The sequence below is a fragment of the Procambarus clarkii genome, chromosome 19 (assembly GCF_040958095.1).
Source record: "Procambarus clarkii isolate CNS0578487 chromosome 19, FALCON_Pclarkii_2.0, whole genome shotgun sequence".
Classification (NCBI taxonomy): Eukaryota; Metazoa; Arthropoda; class Malacostraca; order Decapoda; family Cambaridae; genus Procambarus; species Procambarus clarkii.
Window position 1 is genome coordinate 11,598,989 of NC_091168.1, and position 26,187 is coordinate 11,625,175.

At 48.5% G+C, this 26,187-nt stretch overlaps 1 protein-coding gene across 6 annotated transcripts in view; it reads left to right on the plus strand.

The window, feature by feature from the left end:
- LOC123757411 (optineurin) overlaps positions 1–26,187 on the plus strand; it is a 490,032-nt gene that overhangs the window by 440,763 nt on the left and 23,082 nt on the right. For all 6 annotated transcript variants that reach the window (XM_069326928.1, XM_069326927.1, XM_069326929.1 and 3 more), the window contains one exon: positions 20,633–20,750. In XM_069326928.1, the coding sequence (XP_069183029.1) occupies positions 20,633–20,750 (118 nt within the window). The remainder of the gene's footprint in view (positions 1–20,632; positions 20,751–26,187) is intronic.

Here is a 26,187-nt window from a genome sequence, read left to right on the forward strand (position 1 = left end):
ACTCTGCTTGCAGTTCATGTTCGGGGAGTGTCCAATGTCCTGGCGGACGGCCTGTCTCAGTTCATCCCTCTGTTCATGGATTGGCCAGTCGTTGCCGACTCATTCATCGGCTCTGCTGGACATACAGACTCTCAGACGTGGACATCTTCGTGTCGGTGTGGTCTCGGTGTCTCCCATTCTATGTGGCGCCTTTCCTGCCAGCGAGGCGTTCGCGGTGGATGCCTTTTGGCAGGGTTGGTCGAGGTGGAGTTACCTGTACCTCTTTGCCCGGTCCAGCTGTTGCTTCGGGTGCTGGCTTGTTTGGAGTCCTTCCCGAGGTGAGAAGTCCTCGTGGCCCCATGGTAGCTGGCACAGCTTTGTTTTCAGACTCTACTTGACCGGTGTCCGAACCCGGGGCGTTTCCCGCTGCTCTGCCTCTTTCGGCAGGTCGGACCGGTCCGGTACATGGCTGGTTCGGCCTTCTCCTTGGCTCTTTGCATCTGGTCTTTTGACGTGGGTGTATCAGTATCTCTGTAGTGATCAGGTGGCTTCAATGAAGGTGTCCCACCTGCGAGCTTCGTCTCAGTGACAGTGTGTAGTTTCCTGGCGTTTCTTTTCACCTTTTTTCTTGCTTTTACATCGGGTTGTCTTGTCCTTTCTTGTTTTTTTCAGGACTGTTAATTGATGCTTCTTACTGTCGCCTCGTATCATGCGGCATTGGTGGAGCCGCTCCGGTTTGCATTCAGGGTGGACTTCACATCCGCCCCCGTTCCGTACGCCTTCTCATGTTTTGTTTCACCTCCGGCCTGCTCATGTGTCGCCTGAGCCGTCCTGGTCCTTGATCAGGGTGCTCCCTTACCTTTCCTCTCCTTGGTTTGTGGTAGCCTCGCCAGACGAGGTCTTCTCCACCCAAGCTGTCAGGCGGTAGTTGCCACAAATATATTATTACCTAATTATTTCAATGTCTCTGATTGATTTTTTCTTTGTTTTTTTGCAGTAATATTATTCAATAGTGTCTATTGTGATATATTTATATAATAAAATGTGTGAACCATTGCTGTACTCAAAATTATGGTGTGCATATTAGTGATTCAATTATAATGTTCATAAAACAATAAACAAATAGTTTTGCTGTTATTACACTATATACACAGGTTAATTGTAAGTATCTGCATGTTTTGCTCACCATAACGAACCACTAAGCTGGTATTGTGAGTCAAAAAGCAATGAGGAGTAACTGCCACACACCAGCCAGCCACTCGCTGCCACTCCCTCCCTCAACAACACCTGACTTACCCTCATTCTCCTCCCATAATACTGTTTTTGCATTTATTCACTATACACAGATGTTATATATAAGTATTTACATGTTTTGTTCACCATAACTGTACATCTAGGCTTGTATGGTGAGTAAAGGCAATAAGATGTAGCTACTCACACAGTCAGCTGGTGGCGGCCGCCCTCAAGGCCAGACGCACTAATATTTCTCCTTTAACAATATTGTTTTTGGTGTTATTACGCTATATACACATATTATATATTAGTATCTACCTGTTTTATTCACCATACCTGTACAAATAAGCTGGTATGGTGCCCAAAGACCATAGTGGCCACCAGTAAACAACATGACAAGTCGTGTTGACGACGCACCTCCCTCACCAAAATGGCGGCTCCCAACCTCCTACTATTGCTGTTATTACACTCTATACACACGTTATTATAAGTATCTACATTTGTGTTCACCATAGCGAACCACTAAGCTGGTATGGTGAGTGCAGTCAATAAAAGGTGGCCACACACAGTCAGAAGACAATGCCACCACCCTCCCTCCCACAGCATTATTCCTCTCTCCATGGAGCACAGTGCTAAATATCACCACAATCCTGCTATTATCAGAACCCTGGTCAGTTTTATCACAGTCAGGGGTCTTCTGTAATAATATTTATCGCTAAATAATAGCAAGAACATGTATATTATGACATTTTTAGGCGATGCTGTGGTCACAAGCTGAACAGCAGTGCTGTGAGCTCATGCTGCGTGCATCAGGCTTGGTAGCTCACTCAATACTGAGGCCCCTCACACCTGGGAATTTGGCCCACGAGTTTTAAAAAAAATGGCATCTGTTTACAAGAGCCCTGATGAAGGTAATTACCTAAGTGTAGTTACAGGATGTGGTGTGGTGAACCTCGTGTATCCGCGGGCCGTTTAAATCTTACGCGGTAATCCAAAACATCATATGATGCCGAGCGCAATATACTGCAAGTCAGTCTACGCATCATATGATGTCTTGCGCAACTAAAGGGTTAAGATAGGTTAGGTTAGGTTAGGTATGGTTGGTTAGGTTCGGTCATATATCTATGTTAGTTTTAACTCAAATTTAAAAAAATTAACTTATACATAATGAAATGAACAGATTTATCAATGCAAAAGAAAAAATTTAGAAAAATATAATATAAATTCAGGAATACTTGGCCTATTAGGCAAATTGGGTCTTGCATAGTAGGCCGAGTACTGCGTTCTGGCTACTAGGTACAACATATATATATATATATATATATATATATATATATATATATATATATATATATATATATATATATATATATATATATATATATATATATATGTGTGTGTCGTACCTAGTAGCCAGAACGCACTTCTCAGCCTACTATGCAAGGCCAGATTTGCCTAGTAAGCCAAGTTTTCCTGAATTTATATATTTTCTCTAATTTTTTTCTTAGGAAATGATAAAGCTACCCATTTCATTATGTATGAGGTCAATTTTTTTTTATTGGAGTTAAAATTAACGTAGATATATGACCGAACCTAACCAACCCTACCTAACCTAACCTATCTTTATAGGTTAGGTTAGGTTAGGTAGCCTAAAAAGTTAGGTTAGGTTAGGTTAGGTAGGTTAGGTAGTCGAAAAAACATTAATTCATGAAAACTTGGCTTATTAGGCAAATCGGGCCTTGCATAGTAGGCTGAGAAGTGCGTTCTGGCTACTAGGTACGACATATATATATATATATATATATATATATATATATATATATATATATATATATATATATATATATATATATATATATATATATATATATATATGAATGAGGGGTATCACCTCTGGTGCAAGTGTAGGGATCCATAGCCTTGGAGAAGAAAATAAAGAGTACTCAGAGAAGACCTTGTGGATCCTCACTGAACACGTTGATATTTTCTTCTCCTACCACCCCTATTCTTTTGGTATGTGTGTATATTTATCTAACTTTATTTGAAAATGTCATTACACAAGAAAAGTTTCAATGGTGATTACATGCAGGGTACAAGGCTGCTTGTCACAAGTTGAACAGCTCCTCCAGCTCCTCAGATGGTGGGCAGGAACCATGGATGCAGTGAGCATTTCCTCTCTGGATTGCCACACTAAGGCGCTGAAAAAGAAAACTGGCAACTCTAGGGTCTCTAGTTGTTTCCATTAGCTTAGACCCCAACTCCTTCAAAAAGCTATATATATATAGCTATATATATATATATATATAATATATATATATATATATATATATATATATATATATATATATATATATATATATATATATATATATATATATATATGTCGTACCTAGTAGCCAGAACGCACTTTTCAGCCTACTAAGCAAGGCCCGATTTGCCTAATAAGCCAAGTTTTCATTAAATAATTGTTTTTCGACTACCTAACCTACCTAACCTAACCTAACCTAACTTTTTCGGCGACCTAACCCAACCTAACCTATAAAGATAGGTTAGGTTAGGTTAGGTAGGGTTGGTTAGGTTCGGTCATATATCTACATTAATTTTAACTCCAATAAAAAAAAATTGACCTCATACATAATGAAATGGGTAGGTTTATCATTTCATAAGATAAAAATTAGAGAAAATATATTAATTCAGGAAAACTAGGCTTATTAGGCAAATCGGGCCTTGCATAGTAGGCCAAAAAGTGCGTTCTGGCTACTAGGTACGACATATATATATATATATAATATATATATATATATATGTCGTACCTAGTAGCCAGAACTCACTTATCAGCCTACTATGCAAGGCCCAATTTGACTAATAAGCCAAGTTTTCATGAATTAATTGTTTTTCGACTACCTAACCTACCTAACCTAACCTAACCTAACTTTTTCGGCTACCTAACCTAACCTAACCTATAAAGATAGGTTAGGTTAGGTTAGGTAGGGTTGGTTAGGTTCGGTCATATATCTACGTTAATTATAACTCCAATAAAAAAAAATTGACCTCATACATAATGAAATGGGTAGCTTTATCATGTCATAAGAAAAAAATTCGAGAAAATATATTATTTCAGGAAAACTTGGCTTATTAGGCAAATAGCGCCTTGCATAGTAGGCCAAGAAGTGCATTCTGGCTACTAGGTACGACATATATATATATATATATATGTGTGTGTGTGTGTATATCACGAAAATAAACACGTGATTAAAAAATGTGACAATGTCAGACCACGGAGGAAAAATGAAACAGGAATTTTCCTTAAGTACTTTCGTATATTAATACATCTTCAGAAGGAAAACTCCTTCTGAAGATGTATTAATATATGAAAGTACTTGAGGAAAATTCCTGTTTCATTTTTCCTCCTTGGTCTGACATACATACATACATACATATATATATATATATATATATATATATATATATATATATATATATATATATATATATATATATATATATATATATATATGTCCTACCTAGTAGCCAGAACGCACTTCTCAGCCTACAATTCAGGGCCCGATTTGCCTAATAAGCCAAGTTTTCCTGAATTAATATATTTTCTCAAATTTTTTTCTTATGAAATGATAAAGCTACCCATTTCATTATGTATGAGGTCAATTTTTTTTTATTGGAGTTAAAATTAACGTAGATATATGACCGAACCTAACCAACCCTACCTAACCTAACCTAACCTATCTTTATGGGTTAGGTTAGGTTAGGTAGCCGAAAAAGCTAGGTTAGGTTAGGTTAGGTAGGTTAGGTAGTCGAAAAACAATTAATTCATGAAAACTTGGCTTATTAGGCAAATCGGGCCTTGCATAGTAGGCTGAGAAGTGCGTTCTGGCTACTAGGTACGACATATATATATATATATATATATATATATATATATATATATATATATATATATATATATATATATATATATATATATATATAATATACAGAGTACCACTTGGTTTCCGAACATTAGTTATCCGAAACTTCCAGTTTCCTGATTGGGGTTGGGGAGTCATGCTACACGAACAAAGTTCAGGTAGGAAGCGGTCCGCCAAGTGTCGCGCCGGCCCGTGGTGATGGGTGAGAGATGGTCCAGTTTGCCGCCTTCTACCCTGTGATTTCACAGATTCACGGCCTATTATTCCTATTATTTTGATTTGTCACGAGGCTGGAGAATTCATTCTGTGACTTTGTTTTACATATCTGCACAATCAAGGAACATCTGGGCACCACGTCAGCTCCAAATGCACGCATTGCGTCAGTGATTGCTGACTGGTGGGTGGATGGGGGAGCTTAGATGGAAGGCAGTATGAGAGAGAGGAGGAGAATTAGAGAGAGAGAGGGAGAATGAGTGAGAAAGGGAGGGGGGAGGTAGGCAGGAAGGAAGTAGTGAGGGGGGGATGGGAGAATTAGGGAGGGAGGGAAAGGCAGGCAAGCAGGCTGGCAGGGATTGGCACAGGCAGGCAGGCAGAGAGGCTGGCTGGCTGTCAGGCAGGCAGACAGGCAGTCAGGCAGGCAGGCAGGCAGACTGGCTGGCAGGCAGGCAGGCAGGCAGGCAGTCAGGCAGGCAGGCAGGCAGGCAGTCAGGCAGGCAGGCAGGCAGGCAGACTGGCTGGCAGGCAGGCAGGCAGGCAGGCAGGCAGGCAGGCAGGCAGGCAGGCAGGCTAGTAGGCAGGCAGGCAGGCAGGCTGGCAGGCAGACTGGCTGGCAGTCAGGCTGGCAGGCAGACTGGCAGGCAGGCAGGCAGGCAGGCAGGCAGGCAGGCAGGCAGACTGGCTGGCAGGCAGGCTGGCAGGCAGGCAGACTGGCTGGCAGTCAGGCTGGCAGGCAGGCTGGCAGGCAGGCTGGCAGGCAGGCAGGCAGGCAGGCAGGCAGGCAGGCAGGCAGGCAGGCAGGCAGGCCAGCATGCAAGCCAGCAAGCAGGCAGGCTAGCAGGCAGGCAGACAGGCTGGCAGGCAGGCTGGCAGGCAGACTGGCTGGCAGGCAGGCAGGCCGGCAGGGAGGCAGGCTGGCTGCCTGACTGCCTTTCCCTCCCTCCCTAATTCTCCCTCACTACTTTCCTCCTAGCATCTCTCCCTACCTTCCCCTCCCTCCCTCCCTTTCTCACTAATTCTCCCCCTTTCCCACTATTTCTCCTCTCACTAATTCTCTCTTCCCCCCCCCCCCCTGTTGGTGGAGTGGTGAGGGAGGCAGTAAGGAAGGATTTGTTGACCAGGTGATGGTTGCCAAACTTCTCAGCCATATTGTATTACAAATTTTAATCTTAGTTGTAAAATATTTATGTGAAAATATGTTAATTTTCGTATATTAACACTTTCGCGCTCTCCGCAAAGGTCACTCAGCCAACCGAATGTGCGCGCTGCGTTTTTATCGCTTAAGCGTAAAAACAAAAATGTGTATACTCTTTTTACTCTTCTGACCTTAGTTCTCATGCTACGTATTTCATTTTGGTACCAACGTGTTCGCAATAAAATTCTCTAGAAGAACATTAGTAAAATAAGTCACGAAACATATAGGGATACCAGCACCAAATAAATAACTACGTAGATGACTCGCCGTGAGCGCCCATCAGCAACAAAATGTTTTTACTCTTGGGATTGTAATCACCTCCACACTTGTTCTACAGCGTTAATTTTGGTATCAATGGACTCGCAATGAAATTCCCAACACGGTGATATGAATATAAGCGTAGAATAATGATGCAGCCCGCCCGCAAGAGTGTGGGAAGTGGTGAAATTGTTACCCGGTATCGGTGACGGGACGACGCACGGCGCTTTGAAAGTTTATACTTATTTCACTCTCATGACATTAATTTTCTATGTACGTCATTCATTTTTATGTCAATGTGTTCGCAATAGAATGTTCTATGTGCCCATAGGTAAAAAATATCAACAAAGCGTAAGTTAGAATAGCGACAAATATAAAACAACGCTGGAACATATCAGTGAGCGTCAAACACACACGAAATATTTTTACTTTTGTTATGTTTGTCAAGATTATACTTGTTGCACACAGTTATTTTTGGTTGTATATTGATCGGAATAAAATTCCCTAAACAGACATATGCATATAATACATGATATGGGGGAAGAATTACCAGTATAAACGGCTAAAGTCACCCACCTGCAACCCGTTTGGGACAAAATACCATTTGATCGAAGTTATCCACACCTTCCATGAACTTATTGTACCATGCAGCCTAGTGGTGAGAAAGAGAGCCTCATAGCGCGCAGTTTGAAACAAACCCAAAGTAAATCGGATAAAAGTTGAATTTTATACAAATATTTTAAAAGTAGACATAACTTTATGTCCACTATGCGTTTACGTTAGACGAAACCGAACGCGCCGGCGCGTCCAGATAGCGCGAAAGTGTTAATTAATACACATTATTAATCATTAACATGTTATGTGATTTCCTATTTATTATTTAAACAAATAAAGTTTTATTTATGAATTATGCACAGTTGGCATCTGTGAGCAGGCGCTGACAGACATGTCCGCCTCTACACACCCTCCACCCCGCTAGTAGTTCCCGACCCCGTTAGTAGCTCCCGCTCCTCCGTAGCCTGCTGTTCTCATGTTATGATGAAGGCAGTGAAGGAGGGATGGCAGGCATTGAGGGGGAGAGGCAGTGAGGGGGAGAGGCATTGAAGGGGAGAGGCAGTGAGGCATTGAGGGGGAGAGGCAGTGAGGCATTGAGAGGGAGAGGCAGTGAGGCATTGAGGGGGAGAGGCAGTGAGGCATTGAGAGGGAGAGGCAGTGAGGCATTGAGAGGGAGAGGCAGTGAGGCATTGAGGGGGGAGAGGCATTGAGGGGGAGAGGCAGTGAGGCTTTGAGGGGGAGAGGCAGTGAGGCATTGAGGGGGGAGAAGCAGTGAGGCATTGAGGGGGAGAGGCAGTGAGGCATTGAGAGGGAGAGGCAGTGAGGCATTGAGGGGGGAGAGGCAGTGAGGCATTGAGGGGGAGAGGCAGTGAGGCATTGAGAGGGAGAGGCAGTGAGGCATTGAGAGGGAGAGGCAGTGAGGCATTGAGGGGGAGAGGCAGTGAGGCATTGAGGGGGAGAGGCAGTGAGGCATTGAGAGGGAGAGGCATTGAAGGGGAGTGGCAGTGAGGCATTGAGGGGGAGAGGCAGTGAGGCATTGAGAGGGAGAGGCAGTGAGGCATTGAGGGGGAGAGGCAGTGAGGCATTGAGAGGGAGAGGCAGTGAGGCATTGAGAGGGAGAGGCAGTGAGGCATTGAGGGGGAGAGGCAGTGAGGCATTGAGAGGGAGAGGCAGTGAGGCATTGAGGGGGGAGAGGCATTGAGGGGGAGAGGCAGTGAGGCTTTGAGGGGGAGAGGCAGTGAGGCATTGAGGGGGGGAGAGGCAGTGAGGGGGAGAGGCAGTGAGGCATTGAGGGGGAGAGGCAGTGAGGCATTGAGAGGGAGAGGCAGTGAGGCATTGAGGGGGGAGAGGCAGTGAGGCATTGAGGGGGAGAGGCAGTGTGGCATTGAGGGGGAGAGGAAGTGAGGCATTGAGTGGGAGAGGCAGTGAGGCATTGAGGGGGGAGAGGCAGTGAGGCATTGAGGGGGAGAGGCAGTGAGGCATTGAGAAGAGGGAGAGGCAGTGAGGCATTGAGGGGGAGAGGCAGTGAGGCATTGAGGGGGAGAGGCAGTGAGGCATTGAGGGGGAGAGGCAGTGAGGCATTGAGGGGGAGAGGCAGTGAGGGGGGGAGAGGCAGTGAGGGGGGAGAGGCAGTGAGGGGGGAGAGGCAGTGAGGGGGGAGAGGCAGTGAGGGGGGGAGAGGCAGTGAGGGGGGAGAGGCAGTGAGGGGGGAGAGGCATTGAGGGGGAGAGGCAGTGAGGGGGGAGAGGCAGTGAGGGGGGGAAAGGCAGTGAGGGGGGGGAAAGGCAGTGAGGGGGGGAAAGGCAGTGAGGGGAAGCGGCAGTGAGGGGGGAGAGGCAGTGAGGGGGGGAAAGGCAGTGAGGGGGGGGGAGAGGCAGTGAGGGGGGGAGAGGCAGTGAGGTGGGGAGAGGCAGTGAGGGGGGGAGAGGCAGTGAGGGGGGGGAGAGGCAGTGAGGGGGGTAGAGGCAGTGAGGGGGGAGAGGCAGTGAGGGGGGAGAGGCAGTGAGGGGGGAGAGGCAGTGAGGGGGGGGAGAGGCAGTGAGGGGGAGAGGCAGTGAGGGGGGAGAGGCAGTGAGGGGGGGAGAGGCAGTGAGGGGGGGGAGAGGCAGTGAGGGGAGATGCAGTGAGAGATAAAAGCAGTGAGGGAGGGAAGGGGGGGGGGTGAGTGAACACAATTACACAATGAACTTTATTTCATTTGTTGCATTTATGCTATGAATTTGTCGAATTTTCCCTTAGAATTTTTTGTTAAATTTAAAAAAAAATTCTCTGTCCATTTTCCTCCATTCTCATTTACGAAATTACACGATAACCGACGGGTCTCAACCCCAAGGGGTTCGGAAACCAAGTGGTGCTCTGTATATGGAAAATACTGGAAGGCCAGGTCCCAAATTTAAACAGTAAAGTAACATACTGGAGTGAACAATATGGAAGGAAATGCACAATAGAGCCCTTGAAGAGTAGAGGTGCCATAGGCACAATCAGAGAACACTGCACGAAGGTCTAAAGGTCCATGGTTGTTCAATATCCTCCCAGCACATATGAAATATTGCTGAAACCAAAGTGGAAGTCAACAAGAAAAAACTGAACAATTTTCTGCAAGAAGTGCCAGACCAACTGGGCTGTAGTGAATATGGACTAGTGAGCTGCTCCAAGCAATAGCCTGCTGGACCAAGCTCTCACAAGTCAAGCCTGAGTCCAGGCCGGGCTAGGGGAGTAGAACTCTCAGAACCCCATCTAGGTACAATCCAGTCACAAGACTGGTGAATCAATAGTTGCTCTGGTAGGGTGCCAGTGCAGTAGCTCCAAGGAGTCACTGAGGTGCCACTCATTACAGCCACTGTTTTCTGGGGGGAGCCCCGTCGGCTCCCCAGAACTTTACCGGCTGATATGCTAATGTCAGACTTTGGCATCAGTCATGTGTATGGAGTTCTAGGGCCTACCGGGGACCACGGCCAGAACCTGGCCCCCTCAGAGAGGCAAGGGGAGCAATGGCCTATAGAAACCCCCGTGTGGTTGGAAGCATTCTATGTCTGCCATCGACCGGGTCAAGCATCCAGAAAGGTAAGCATTCCAAAACAAACCCCTATTCTGGTGAAAATTGCTACCTAAAACCGAACTAGTGGATAGAACTCTTCAACAGAAAACAAGGAAACTAGTATGACGTCATACGTCACCGCGCCACTGTCTGCGCAGCTCCCCCCTCCCCGGGAGGGGGAAGGGGGAGCCCCAGACCTCCCACGCCGGCTATCCACCCATCAGTTCTTCGGCTGATGCTATAGGCAACGGTTATGTGCTCCGGCTCCAGTGGTTGTTTCAGCACTGTACCTAGAGTGTGGTGTCTGTTTTCTAGGTGGTGCGTGAGCCAGGAGTGATTCTCCAATACTCGGGCTGCATGCGCCTAGGGTTCTCTTCCCTAGGTGCCCTGTAAGTACTGCCCTTGGGGCTTGAGGCCGCCTTCCACAAGTTCCTTGGGTCCTGCCCCTGCTTGGCCGTTTACTGCTTGGTTTTCGGCCGGTCTTTGTGTGCTCGGGTGTTCTGTCTCCCTTGTTCGCCTTAGAGTAAGGGGCAGTTTTATCACTGGTGGGGCGCAGGGTACTGTGCAGCTTGTCTTTACCAATCATGGCGCCCGACTCTGTTCCGCTTGGGTACGCTGTCATCTTGTGGGGTTTTCTTTTTCTTTTTATTTATCTACCTGGTGGGGGGGTCTGCCTTCGTTCTTGCCCCTTGTGTCCCCTGTGTTCTGAGTATTTTCTGGTGGTACCCCCTGCTAGGTCCTCGTGAGTGTACACCTTTCGGGGGTTCAGCTCCTAGAAAGTTGTTTGGTAGCTTTGGGTGCCGGTTAGCAGTACCCTGCCTGGGATTACCTGAGCGCGAGTCCTCTTATAGTAAACGCTTGGGTTCCTGGAAAACCCCTGGGGGCGCGCGGGTCCGATGGATGTGACCCCAGAGCCCCCCCCCCCCCTCGCTTCCAGCGAGTTTGAGGGTTGCTCTCACCCTTTGTCTCTGGGTGACTCTCTGTTTTGCCTCCGTCAGCTGCCTGTGGGGTCGGTGACACCTTCTACCCAGAGTCCTGCGAGTTTGGTTGCTCGTTGTGGCTCGGTTACCCAGTTGTGCTGACAATGCGGGTGCGGGCAGCAGGGGCGTTGCACTTGAGCCTTGGTGGTGGCAACGTTCTCGTGGTTTCCTCCCCGGGAGCCCCGGGGCTGCCCGTTGTAGTTCGTTTTGGGACTTGGGGGTGTTGGTTGCTTCGGTTCCATCCACGCCCCCTTGTCTTTCCCCTGGATCACCCTTTCTGCCTGCATCCGGTTCCTTACCGTCTGTAGGTTCGGGGCGGGGTTTTTGATGGTGTTGAGACTCGGGCAGTCTCAGGGAATTCCCCTTCCGGGGTAGTGACGGGGGCATTTGAGCCTGTTCCTCCAGCCGTGTTGTATGAGTCTGCCAGTGGGCTCCCTTCCTTAGAGTTTTCATGGCTGCCTCGGTTTTTCTGGTACGGCCGGGGCTTTGGGGAAACGGCTCGGCCCCGGGGCCTGTCGTGTAGGTTCCCGGGGCTGGGGAGTGGCTGACTTGGGGGCCTTGGCCCCGTTGGACCCCGTGGGGGTTTTTATCCCCCTCTAGGCGGGGCTTGAGGTTACGCGGAGTGGGGTCTTTCCTCCCCACTCGCCGTACGTGCTGTTGGGCGCTGGCCCCTCCCCGGGCTCGGTTCCTTGGCCTTTGAGTCGGTTGGTTCCGTCCTGTGGGTGAAGAATGTTTCCTCCCACCCTTTTTTTTTTGTTGGGACGGTGTTTTCGTCATGTTTCCCCGTTCGATGGGGTTCTGCGTGACTTCTGATCTCGGGTGCGCCTGCGCCTTCGTGTGCCTTCGGGACTAGTGTTGGCTTCTGTGTTCTCGAGGGTTCGGGAAGGTTTTTTGCTACTTCCCGCATTATTGGAACGTCTGTCGGCTCCTCGTCCTTGTCGCCGTTTTGGGCTACTTGTGGCCCGGTTGGGCTACTTGTGGCTTTGTTGGGCTACTTGTCGCCCTGTTGGGCTACTTGTTGCCCTGTTGGGGCTACTTGTCGCCCGGTTGGGCTACTTGTCGCCCGGTTGGGGCTACTTGTCGCCCTGTTGGGGCTACTTGTCGCCCGGTTGGGCTACTTGTCGCCCGGTTGGGCTACTTGTTGCCCGGTTGGGGTTCCTTTTTGGGCTCTTTGCTTCTTTGGCCGGTTTTCTTGTTCCTGCTTCCTCTTTTGGCTACTTTTCTCGTGCAGTAGTCCTGACTGGCGCCTTCCCGCAGAGAGGGTGTGCGGTTCGGCCAGCGTGTTATGCGCATGCGCCGTGGAGTTTGTTTTGGTCTGGGCGGTGTTTCAGTGTTTTGCGCCCTTTTTGCTACAGTGCTTCGGGTCTCGTTCTTCTCCCTGGCTGCGGTATATGCACCTTCGCTCCGGGGCTGTCCTGGTTCCCAGTTGTGGGGAGGACATCGCGGTTTTCCCTGTGTTATGGGTGTGGACCGCCTCCTTCGCCTCTCCCAGTTCTCCTGCGGGTCCAGCGGGGTCCGGCTCTGGCGTCTTCATCTGGTGGTGTCCCAGGTTCTTCTGGGCACGGTTGAGTCGTGTCAAGTTCGTGCCACCGTTCGCCAGGTGAGTTTCTGCGGTCTGGCGTCTGCTGGCCGGGCGCTGGATGCGGTGTTGTTTATATACCTGTCTTTATTTAGGTATATTTTTGTACGACTGAGACCGTTCGCACACCAGTGACTGTCCCTTTTTCAACCCTTCCTGTCCCCCTCATGTGCATGTCCAACCCATGCTGGAGTCATTCAGGGGACCCACCTTTTTTAACCCTTAACATGCTCGGGGTCTAATATCCTGCCATCCACACAGGCGCATGTCATTTTGAAAAAAAAAAAAATTTTTTTTTTTTTGCTAATCTGTTAAGTTCTGTTCACTGATCACGGGAAAAATAAAAAAAAAATTCTATTGTACTTACTTTTGTTGCAATAGAGCCGAGAAGGACGGTGATGACGTCACAATCTGCATGTTCGCTCATGCAGTACACGCCCGGGAGGTGTTGCGCGCGGTCCTCAAACAGCCAGAGTTGCCACAAATATATTTTCGCGCTATTTATTTACAATGTCTAAGCGCATTTTATCTAATTTTTTTTCACTAATTGTGTTTCAAATACTGTTTGAACATATTTTGTATCAATAATTGTTGCATATTTGAGTATACACAGGCGCACACAAATGTTTTCAATTACGGCAATATAATATGTCATTACAGTCTATTATATTGTATGTTCTGCTTATATTTGTATATATTTACACACACGCACACGCTATCTGCTTATATGTTTACATATTTACACACTCGCACACGCAATACACACTTTGAAGCACACTTAGAAGATTTCTAGACTGTGGTAGTCATTAAAGCAGTCGACAGCACATAATGGGATACCACACGTTTCACACCATGTTTGCACAAGCTTCCGTTTCTTGTCTCTACGTGTCGTTGTTTTACACACCAAGCAATCACGTTGGGCTATTGCACGCTTCACACCAGGTGGCAAATACTTAAGTTTGTGTGCTAGGAAGCCTTCAGTGTGAGCGAGGCGTGGAGTACCAGCATGCTGCAACAGTGGGTTTATGATGGGCCGCTGAATACCTGGGACATCTTTTGCAAACTTTCCTAATAACTGTATTGCAGCATCAAATACAAAGTCACGGAAAGTGGGCTTACGTCCAGTTCTCACAAGGTACATGTTGAAACAGTTCAGCATGCTCATGTCCACAAGATGGAAGAACACTTTTTTCGTCCACCTACACGTCTTCCGCACACACTCTGCAGTGCCAATCATCATGTCTGATTTATCAATCAACCGCATGTTGATATTATAGTCTAAAACACAGTCTGGCTTATATAGTGGTGCGTTTGTTTTATGGCTCACTTTCCCACTGTTCACCATTGTTCCATCATGAATTGTTGTCAACAAGTTCACCTCTCTTTTGTCTTTCCACCGAACTGACAGAATGTTATCACTTTTCCTTCTCTGACACTCACCAACTGCAATGTCGTTGTCAAACACAGGCATTTCCCTTCGTTGTGGCTTTACTGTACCAACCAATCCGGTTCTATTTTCTAGCAAGAACCGAGCTAGCAAGGGACTTGTATAGTAATTATCTGTGTATAAAATGTGTCCCTTGTTCATCCACGGAGCCATGATGGTCTTCACTACACTCCCCGAGAATCCATGTTCGTCGTTACCGGGAATGTCTACATCACTAGCCGAGTACAGAATCATGTGTAACACGTATCCTGTCTCACAATCACAAAGAACAAAAAATTTCAGGCCAAATCGGTTTCGTTTTGAGGGAATGTACTGTTTGAATGGAACACGTCCCTTGAAAAGTATGAGATTCATCAACCACCAGCTTCTGTGCTGGTACGTAAAAATCTCTGAATTTTCCAATAACATCGTTCATGTAGTGCCTCACTCGCCACAGTCTATCATCAGGTGTTCGGTCCTGAACACTTCCAAAATGTAGACACCTGAGGAGTATCTGAAACCTGTCTCGTGACATATATTTCCCGAATAAAGGTGTTGGTATTGTCTTGTCCTTGCTCCAATAGTCATTTATTGCATGTTTGTGACAGTGCTTCATCAACAAACAGAGTGCCAAAAACACATACATTTCCGCCACTGTGGTATTTTTCCAACGCTGCAGTCGTGAAAATTCTGTGATTTCCCTCTCAATCAGGTAAGCAGCATGCAGGTTCGTTTGGTGTACAATGTATTCCATGAGTGGTTCATCATAGAATGCTGTAAAATATTCCATCTCAGCCATGTCCTCACCTTGATTAGGGAAAAGGTTTGTAATCCCTACATCTTTATCGTCAAAGTGAGGAATATTAGGAATAAAATCGTCACCATCACTCCACTCAAGTATACCAGGCGTCCTGCGAGATGCAGAGGAAAGACGGCGAGGAAGCGATGCATACCGGCGACCAGGAGCTGAATACCGTCTGCGAGAAGCACGGCGGCTACGTGCACGTGAGGTTGGTGCACGTGAGGTGGGTGCACGTGAGGTGGGTGCACGTGAGGTGGATGCACTTGAGGTGGATGCACATGAGGTGGATGCACGTGAGGTGGATGCACGTGAGGTGGATGCACGTGAGGTGGATGCACGTGAGGTGGATGCACGTGAACACGAGGGTCTTGGTCCCTCATGTGGTGCCATGCGGTGGCGCTTGGCCGGGCGAGATGCTGCTGACGCGACAATTTCTCGCCCAGTTACACCACTGGTACCAGCCACAGGCTCAATAAAACTTTGATCTGAGTCACCTCCCTCTGACTCGTCACCCTCAAACAGGAAATATCCACAGGAACTGTGAGGTCGTGGTAGAATTGGGGTAGAAAATGGGCGAGGAGGCATGGGAGAGCGTATAGGCCTCGCCATGGCATGGCGGTCATTCTCACTTTCACTGCTGCTGCTACTATCACCCGACAACTGTGTATAATCCTCATCGTTGTCTGAATCGTCAAACACACTTTCTTCACCTTTAGAGAATAATTCGTGGGCTATTTGCTCTGGGGTGAGGGACTGAGTGGTGCGTGCCCGTGAGGCGTTTGACCGTGTGCTCGCCATGGTGACTCTCGCTAAACTGAGGCCTCCCATGCCATCGGATCGTGAGCTGGAATTTTTTTCAAAATGGCCGCTGTTTACTAGAGCCCCTGGGCAGTGTATGGGACCCCCAGCTACACCGCGGGCCATTCAAATCGTGCGCGGTACCCATACACTTCATATGAAGTGAAGCGCAGTTGACTGGTAAAACGATTTACACTTCATATGAAGTGATGCGCACTTTAAGGGTTAATGTTGTGAGGTGTGGGGGTTGTAGGGTTCGTTCTGTACTCACCTGGTAAGGCTCCTGGCTGTGCTTGCAGGGTTTGAGCTCTGGCTCTTGGGTCCCGTCTATCTGGTAGAACTTGCGGGATAGTACCAGTGGAGTGCAGTGGTGCTATTGGCACATTTGGGGAACATTGTATTACCATCAGAGGTCTGTGCTTGTTACACGACCTACTTGCGAGCATAAGCCTTCTTGCTGGTTCATCCGTGGACTTCCAGGGCACAGTAGCCTGTTTTCGTATAGCAGTTCCGGCCCATCCTGATTGTGGGGGTATGTGGGCCGGTGGACTGCTCCTAGCAGCTGCCTAGTGGGCCACCCTCTGGCCGGTCTAACTTGGCCTTGGGCCGGGCTTGAGGTGTAAAGGAGCTCCCAGTACCTCATCCAGCAAGTATCGAGCGGGGTTTCTCCGCCGTCGGTCGCCTGGTGCAGGTTTCTGGGCCTGCGGGGTTTTGTCATGTCTCCGTTGGCCCTGTCTGGGGTCTGCCTGCTCCGTTCTCTGCCTTTGCAGAAGGGAGTTGCTATTTACCTGTTGCATGTTGCAGTGGTGCCTGTTGCTGCTACTGCACGTGTGCATTGGTACCGTGTTTCACGGTGGCGTGTCCTTGTTCCTGTGTCCGGTTGTGGAGTGGCACTTTGCTGCCGTTTTGTGCCTGGGGATTGCGTGGGGGTTTTTCTGTCCCTGCCTGATTATCCACCCCTGGTTGTTTTCCTGGGATTTTTGTGCTTCTGCTCTTTCTTCCTGCCGCCTCTGCAGCAGGGGTGTTCTGCGTGTGTTCGTAGGCGTTTTTTCAGCCTGTGTCCTGTGATGTGCTTCTTTGTCTCGGTCTATTGCAGTTGTTCGTACCCCTTGGTTCGGGTACTGTTCTGGTGGCGACCCTTCCGCCTTCTTTGGTTTCCTAGCTTGCCCTGCCGGTTGTTGTTTTTTGGGGGGGTCTTGCGATGTCTCGCGTCGGACCCGTCGTTTCTGAACGCCTGGCGGGCTTGCATACTTTGGGGAGTTTTTCTGTTTGGCAGACGTTACATCTCCTGGTGCCGCCTGGGTTTCGGTGGTCGCGCCCGAGATCTTCCCGCGGCTCCGCCTTTTCCTGGGCTCGGAGGGGCCTTGTCAGGGCTGCTTATGTTCTGCCTCGCGGTCTCGCCTCCGGTTGGTGGTCGGGTGGCTTCGTGGTAGGTGTCCCACCTGCGTGCTTCTCTTGGTGGCAGTATGGGGTATTTTGGTGGTCCTTCCTTTTCCTGTCCCTTCTTAGGTGGTTACTCTTGTTAGCTTGGTTTACTCTCAGCTTGGTTTTCTGGTGGGGGATGGGGGCCTTCGTCTTGCCACATACTGTCGCCTCTTTTCGTGCGGCGCTGGCGGAGCCGCTTCAGCTTGCTTTCGGTCTTGGTGTTGCTTCTGCACCGTTCGTAAGCTGTCTTGTGTGTCGTTTCACCTCCGGCCTGTTCGTGCGCCGCTTGCACCATCCTGGTCTCTGGTCAGCGTGCTCTGTCTTCTCCTCGGTTGGTAGTGCCCCTTCGGTTCCGGTGTGTTTTTTAATCGGCTCTTTCTATTTGGCCATTGCCTCTGGGGGTCGAGTCGCTGAGTTTTCTTGCTCCTTCGGTTTTAGCGTTTTGGTTGTTCGGTGGCAGCAGTCTCCATCTTTTCTGGCGCAAGGTGGGGCTGCTGCGTTCTGGAGGGGTCCAGGGTTTGTTGGTGCTTCGTTGGTCGGGCCGGGGGTGTGTCGTTTTTTGTGTTCAGTAATTACCTAAGTGTAGTTACAGGATGAGAGCTACGCTCGTGGTGTCCCGTCTTCCCAGCACTCTTTGTCATATAACGCTTTGAAACTACTGACGGTCTTGGCCTCCACCACCTTCTCACTTAACTTGTTCCAACCGTCTACCACTCTATTTGCGAAGGTGAATTTTCTTATATTTCTTCGGCATCTGTGTTTAGCTAGTTTAAATCTATGACCTCTTGTTCTTGAAATTCCAGGTCTCAGGAAGTCTTCCCTGTCGATTTTATCAATTCCTGTAACTATTTTGTATGTAGTGATCATATCACCTCTTTTTCTTCTGTCTTCTAGTTTTGGCATATTTAATGCTTCTAACCTCTCCTCGTAGCTCTTGCCCTTCAGTTCTGGGAGCCACTTAGTAGCATGTCTTTGCACCTTTTCCAGTTTGTTGATGTGCTTCTTAAGATATGGGCACCACACAACAGCTGCATATTCTAGCTTTGGCCTAACAAAAGTCATGAACAATTTCTTTAGTATATCGCCATCCATGTATTTAAATGCAATTCTGAAGTTAGAAAGCATAGCATAGGCTCCTTGCACAATATTCTTTATGTGGTCCTCAGGTGATAGTTTTCTATCTAGAACCACTCCTAGATCTCTTTCTTTATCAGAATTCTTTAAAGATTTCTCACATAATATATAGGTTGTGTGGGGTCTATGTTCTCCTATTCCACATTCCATAACATGACATTTATTAACATTAAATTCCATTTGCCAAGTGGTGCTCCATATACTTATTTTGTCCAGGTCTTCTTGAAGGGCATGACAGTCATCTAAATTTCTTATCCTTCCTATTATCTTAGCATCATCAGCAAACATGTTCATATAATTCTGTATACCAACTGGTAGATCATTTATGTACACAATAAACATCACTGGTGCAAGAACTGAACCCTGTGGTACTCCACTTGTGACATTTCTCCATTCTGATACATTGCCTCTGATTACTGCCCTCATTTTTCTATCAGTCAGAAAATTTTTCATCCATGATAGAAGCTTACCTGTCACCCCTCCAATATTTTCCAGTTTCCAGAACAACCTCTTATGTGGAACTCTGTCGAAAGCCTTTTTTAGGTCCAGATAGATGCAGTCAACCCAACCATCTCTTTCCTGTAATATCTCTGTGGCTCTGGCGGCCCTCCACTGTTTGCGTGCCACGGCGTTTGGGTCCGGAGCGCGTTTTGCGTTGATCCAGTTCTGTTCTTCCCGGTTCGCGGGTGATGGTGTCCCGGGTGGTCAGCCGTGTTCTTGCAGCTAAGCTGCCTGTGTTCTTCCCTCATGCCTGTGGCGTTCGTAGCTTCGCTGCTCTCGCTGCCATCTGGGCGACGTGGCCTTGCGGTCTTTCGGGCATGGATTTTTGGTGTTCGTGCAGGGGCCTTGCTGCTCGTTGTTCTCATGTTGTTCCCGGGACTTTTCGGGGCTGTGGCGCTTTGGGTTGGCGTTTGCTGCCGGTTGTCTCGCCTCCATGGGGGGTGCGTGGTGTCCTCCTCCCGGTTCTGTCCCTTTGACCTTCCTCTGTGGGTAGTTAGCTCCGGGGAGCCGACGGGGCTCCCCTAGAAAACCAGCGTTGAATGTAATGAAACGCCATTTTCTGGGTGAGACCCGGAGGCTCCCCGGCAACCCTCCCTCCCTCCGGTCGGCGGTTTTTCAGGTGTTTTGACATCCAGCCTCAGAACTGATGGGTGGATAGCCGGCGTGGGAGGTCTGGGGCTCTCCCTTTCCCCTCCCGGGGGGTGGGGAGCTGCGCAGACAGCGGCGCGGTGACGTATGACGTCATACTAGTTTCCTAGTTTTCTGTTGAAGAGTTCTATCCACTAGTTCCTTGTTTTCTGTTGAAGAGTTCTATCCACTAGTTCGGCTTTAGGTAGCAATTTTCACCAGAATAGGGGTTTGTTTTGGAATGCTTACCTTTCTGGATGCTTGACCCGGTCGGTGGCAGACATAGAATGCTTCCAACCACACGGGGGTTTCTATAGGCCATTGCTCCCCTTGCCTCTCTGAGGGGGCCAGGTTCTGGCCGTGGTCCCCTGTAGGCCCTAGAACTCCATACACATGACTGATGCCAAAGTCTGACATTAGCATATCAGCCGGTAAAGCTCCAGGGAGCCTCCGGGTCTCACCCAGAAAATGGCGTTTCATTACATTCAACGCTGGTTTTATTTATGGTAGAATTAATTGTGCAGTACAGTATATACAGTAATTTTATCGTATTTATTTTGCACCAATGAATACATCTTTACAGTGCCAGAAAAATTGTGAATTAATTTTTATCACCTCTCGACAACCATCCTTAATCAGCTTGGTTCCTCTTGCTTTCTCCTTTCCCCTTATTCATATCCTTATATTAAAGAATTCCCCATTCCTATCCTTATCTGTCCAGCCTCTTACCTCACCTCTCTTCCATCCTTATCTGTCCAGCCTGTTACCTCACCTGTCTTCCATCCTTATATTCTCTCCAACCAGTTACCTTGCCTCTCTGCATTATACCTCTCAAATCTCAACTTGATAATCGTTCAGGATCATCCATAATGGCACCACTTTTCTATTTCTAATATGAAAATTATTGTTTTCCTTGTGCAAAGTATAGTGCTGTATATCATACGTATTTCTAATGTTTCAGTCAAGGCCGAGGTTCCAGAGCTGGTTCAGAGGAGCCAGCTGGAGCTGCATCTGGAGGATTAGCTGGGATGTCTTCAGAGGCATTATGGGAAAAGCTGTCTAATTCTTCTGACAAGAAAGTTAGAACTTAACATTTATGTTTGGTTGTATACTTAAGTGTGTGTTAATGCCTTAACCACTTAACTGCGCCAGCCGAGTATTCTCGGTCGGCGGGAAACTGCACCAACCGAGAATACTCTCTTTGATTTTTCCGTACCCTTTCTAAATGTGTGCGAGGTTGGTAGTGTACAAAATGGACTCTTAGGACCTCCAGTGAGAGGCAGCCATCTTGGAAAAAATTCCCAGAATGCCCTAGGGTTGCTGGCTAAGTTAGTGCTGAATGGGCAACCATGGGTGGCGCATGCACCTCTGGCTCCCAAACACCTGTCCGACGCGGTGTTGAAAGATAAGGCTGTCGGTGAAATTCAAATATTGTTTGAAGAACTTAAGGGTCATAATATTGGTGAAGCTAGGCACAATAAGGACCTAACACAAAGGTCGGATGCAAGTGATACAGCACCTATGAGGACGATACAGCAAGCGTGTCCAGTTGTAGCTCTGAGCGTCACCCTTGGAATCCTATGCTATCTCCAATTTATTTAGATGATACATAGATGAATCGTTTTCTGCATTTAGTGATGATGCATCTGATACAAGTAGCATAGATGAACAGTGTTAGCGGCTTCCATGGTAGTGTTTTCCATAGATATTTTGAAGAATACCTGAATCTCTTTTTGACTGACGGACACTCTTTGAGGCAAGCTGAATCTCTTCCTGTGTGGGACCATACAAAGCTATCTTTTCATAACTACCTTTCAAATTGATCTTTTCCTATAATCTTTTCAATACTACCTTATGCTTTACAAGCTTGGCTACATACAACCTACAAGTACTAATGCCAAGGGTGTATGTGAGTGCATCATTTGCAAACACACAACGAAGAAACAGGAAGTGAAAATCGATATGTATCTAGTGCAACGAGAGCAAAGTCGCGCTGTGTACCATGGACTACTTTGTTGATTATTGCTCACTTCCGAAGTATTGAGTGTGTAATACAGTGTGTTACTGTGTAAATAGTGTGTGAAACTGTACATATTATAATTTTAGTGAATTTTTAACAAGTAATATTGCGATAATAAACATTTATTATGGACACATTACTGACACATGTATCACAGTTCCATGGAACATTATGAATGTTCTACTGTATACATATTGTAAAGTACACAAATATGAATCATATACGATAAAAAAACAAATAAAACCGTATTGGAAATACGTAGAACAAATAATTGAAAATATATTTGTGGCAACACCCGGTGCTTGAATGGCCCGCGCGACAGTGTCTGGGCGAGTCACACACGGGCGACCAGCCCCTGATGACGTCACAGCGCACCTTGTCCACGTCCTCACAGCCAAAGTGGAATTTGGTATTTATTTACATAGACATATTCAGGGAAAGGAATTTATCATTTTACGAAGAAAAAATGATTTTTGGGAACACTTTATTTCATGCGCACGGTGGGAATTTCCCAATAAACTCAGCGCAGCACAGTGGTTAAAATAGTTTTCTAAGGAATATCCTTTGTGGCTCCCTGTAGCTAACATCTCCAATGTGTGTAATGTCTAAAAGTTACCATCAGATTGTGGAAGTTCTCTGGCCTACCGGACACCCAGAGCCAGAACCTGGTCCCCTCACCGAGGTGCTGGGATCAGTGGCATTTATCTTTTTATATGCCACCACCAGGGAAGGAACCATGATAGTCAGCAAGACAAAACAGTGTTGAGGGAGGCAGGGAGAGGGGTGGTGTTGAGGGAGGCAGGGAGAGGGGTGGTGTTGAGGGAGGCAGGGAGAGTGGTAGTGTTGAGGGAGGCAGGGAGAGTGGTGGTGTTGAGGGAGGCAGGGAGAGTGGTGGTGTTGAGGGAGGCAGGGAGAGTGGTGGTGTTGAGGGAGGCAGGGAGAGTGGTGGTGTTGAGGGAGGCAGGGAGAGTGGTGGTGTTGAGGGAGGTAGGGAGAGGGGTGGTGTTGAGGGAGGCAGGGAGAGTGGTGGTGTTGAGGGAGGCAGGGAGAGGGGTGGTGGTGTTGAGGGAGGCAGGGAGAGTGGTGGTGTTGAGGGAGGCAGGGAGAGTGGTGGTGTTGAGGGAGGCAGGGAGAGGGGTGGTGTTGAGGGAGGCAGGGAGAGTGGTGGTGTTGAGGGAGGCAGGGAGAGTGGTAGTGTTGAGGGAGGCAGGGAGTGGTGGTGGTGTTGAGGGAGGCAGGGAGAGTGGTGGTGTTGAGGGAGGCAGGGAGAGTGGTAGTGTTGAGGGAGGCAGGGAGAGTGGTGGTGTTGAGGGAGGCAGGGAGAGTGGTGGTGTTGAGGGAGGCAGGGAGAGGGGTGGTGTTGAGGGAGGCAGGGAGAGGGGTGGTGTTGAGGGAGGCAGGGAGAGTGGTGGTGTTGAGGGAGGCAGGGAGAGTGGTGGTGTTGAGGGAGGCAGGGAGAGGGGTGGTGTTGAGGGAGGCAGGGAGAGGGGTGGTGTTGAGGGAGGCAGGGAGAGTGGTGGTGATTAGGGAGAGGGGTGGTGTTGAGGGAGGCAGGGAGAGGGGTGGTGTTGAGGGAGGCAGGGAGAGGGGTGGTGTTGAGGGAGGCAGGGAGAGTGGTGGTGTTGAGGGGGGTAGGGAGAGGGGTGGTGTTGAGGGAGGCAGGGAGAGGGGTGGTGTTGAGGGAGGCAGGGAGAGGGGTGGTGTTGAGGAAGGCAGGGAGAGAGGTGGTGTTGAGGGAGGCAGGGAGAGGGGTGGTGTTGAGGGAGGCAGGGAGAGGGGTGGTGTTGAGGGAGGCAGGGAGAGGGGTGGTGTTGAGGGAGGCAGGGAGAGGGGTAGTGTTGAGGGAGGCAGGGAGAGTGGTGGTGTTGAGGGAGGCAGGGAGAGTGGTGGTGTTGAGGGAGGCAGGGAGAGTGGTGGTGTTGAGGGAGGCAGGGAGAGGGGTGGTGTTGAGGGAGGCAGGGAGAGTGGTGGTGTTGAGGGAGGCAGGGAGAGTGGTGGTGATGAGGGAGGCAGGGAGAGGGGTGGTGTTGAGGGAGGCAGGGAGAGTGGTGGTGTTGAGGGAGGCAGGGAGAGTGGTGGTGTTGAGGGAGGCAGGGAGAGTGGTGGTGTTGAGGGAGGCAGGGAGAGGGGTGGTGTTGAGGGAGGCAGGGAGAGTGGTGGTGTTGAGGGAGGCAGGGAGAGTGGTGGTGATGAGGGAGAGGGGTGGTGTTGAGGGAGGCAGGGAGTGGGGTGGTGTTGAGGGAGGCAGGGAGAATGGAGGTGTTGAGGGAGGCAGGGAGAGGGGTGGTGTTGAGGGAGGCAGGGAGAGTGGTGGTGTTGAGGGAGGCAGGGAGAGGGGTGGTGATGAGGGAGGCAGGGAGAGTGGTGGTGTTGAGGGAGGCAGGGAGAGGGGTGGTGATGAGGGAGGCAGGGAGAGGGGTGGTGATGAGGGAGGCAGGGAGAGTGGTGGTGTTGAGGGAGGCAGGGAGAGTGGTGGTGATGAGGGAGGCAGGGAGAGTGGTGGTGTTGAGGGAGGCAGGGAGAGTGGTGGTGTTGAGGGAGGCAGGGAGAGGGGTGGTGATGAGGGAGGCAGGGAGAGTGGTGGTGTTGAGGGAGGCAGGGAGAGTGGTGGTGATGAGGGAGAGGGGTGGTGTTGAGGGAGGCAGGGAGAGTGGTGGTGTTGAGGGAGGCAGGGAGAGGGGTGGTGATGAGGGAGGCAGGGAGAGTGGTGGTGTTGAGGGAGGCAGGGAGAGTGGTGGTGATGAGGGAGGCAGGGAGAGGGGTGGTGTTGAGGGAGGCAGGGAGAGGGGTGGTGTTGAGGGAGGCAGGGAGAGGGGTGGTGGTAAGGAAGGCGGAGGGCAGAATTGCTGACCAAGGCAATGGTGCCAAACCTCTCACCCCATACTGTATTAAATTTTGTAATCTTAGTTGTATAATATTTATGCCAAAATATGTTAATTTTTTTATATAACTATACATTATTAATCAATAACATGTTTTATTGTTTCCTATTTGTTAATTAAACAAATATAGTTTTATTTATGAATTATGCACAGCTGGCATCTGCAAACAGGCGCTGACAGATGTCCGGGTAGCCAGGCCTCGACCCTGTTATAGTAGCTCCCTCGACCCCATTAGTAGCTCCTTCCTCCATAGCCTACTGTTCTCATGTTATGAGGAACTCAGTGAGGGAGGGATGGAAGACATTGAGGGAGGGGATGGAAGATAATGAGGGAGGGGATGGAAGATAATGAGGGAGGGGATGGAAGATAATGAGACAGGGGATGGAAGATAATGAGGGAGGGGATGGAAGGTAATGAGGGAGGGGATGGAAGATAATGAGGGAGGGGGTGGAAGATAATGAGGGAGGGGATGGAAGATAATGAGGGAGGGGATAGAAGATAATGAGGGAGGGGATTGAAGGTAATGAGGGAGGGGATGGAAGATAATGAGAGAGGGGATGGAAGATAATGAGGGAGGGGATAGAAGATAATGAGGGAGGGGATAGAAGATAATGAGGGAGGGGATAGAAGACATTGAGGGAGGGGAGGGAAGGAGGTGTTTGGTTTATATGGTTCCCATGTTGTGTGGTCCACCTGTTATACAGTATAAAGTATATCCTACCTGAATGTTACTTGAAAAATTATAGACATCTTAACTTCGGAAATACCGGAGCTCCGGAAATAACGACCAGGGTACAGCCCCATATAGGCCGTTAAATTGAGTGGATACTGTATACGTATTTACATGTTTTGTTCACCATAACTGTACATCTAAGCTTGTATGGTGAGTAAAGGCACAAAGACGTAGCTACTCACACAGTCAGCTGATCGGCGGCCCACCCTCAAGGCCAGACGCACTAATATTTCTCCCCCAACAATATTGTTTGTGGTGTTATTACGCTATATACACACATTATATATAAGTGTCTACCTGTTTTATTCACCATACCTGTACAAATAAGCTGGTATGGTGCCCAAAGACCATAGTGGCCATCAGTAAACAACATGCCAAGTCGTGCAGACGATGCTCCTCCCTCACCAAAATGGCGGCTCCCAACCTACTCCTCTCGCTGTTATCTCACACTATACACATGTTATATATAAGTATCTACATTTGTGTTCACCATAGCGAACCACTAAGCAAGTATGGTGAGTGCAGTCAATATAAGGTGGCCACACAGTCAGACGACGACGCCACCACCCTCCCTCCCACAGCCTTACTCCTCCCTCCATGGAGCACAGCGCTAAATATCACCACAATCCTGCTATTATCAGAATCCTGGTCAGTTTTATCACAGTCAGGGGGCTTCAGTAATAATATCATTGCTAAATAATAGCAGTATCATTTATATTATGGCATTTGTAGGTGATGCTGTGGTTATAAGCTGAACAGCGGTGCTGTGAGCTCGTGCTGCGTGCGCCAGCCTTGTTGGCGCGCTCAATACTGATGCTCTAACACCCAAGAATGTTGGCCTGGATTTTTTTTCTAGGTGGCATCTGGCAACTATCGGCCAT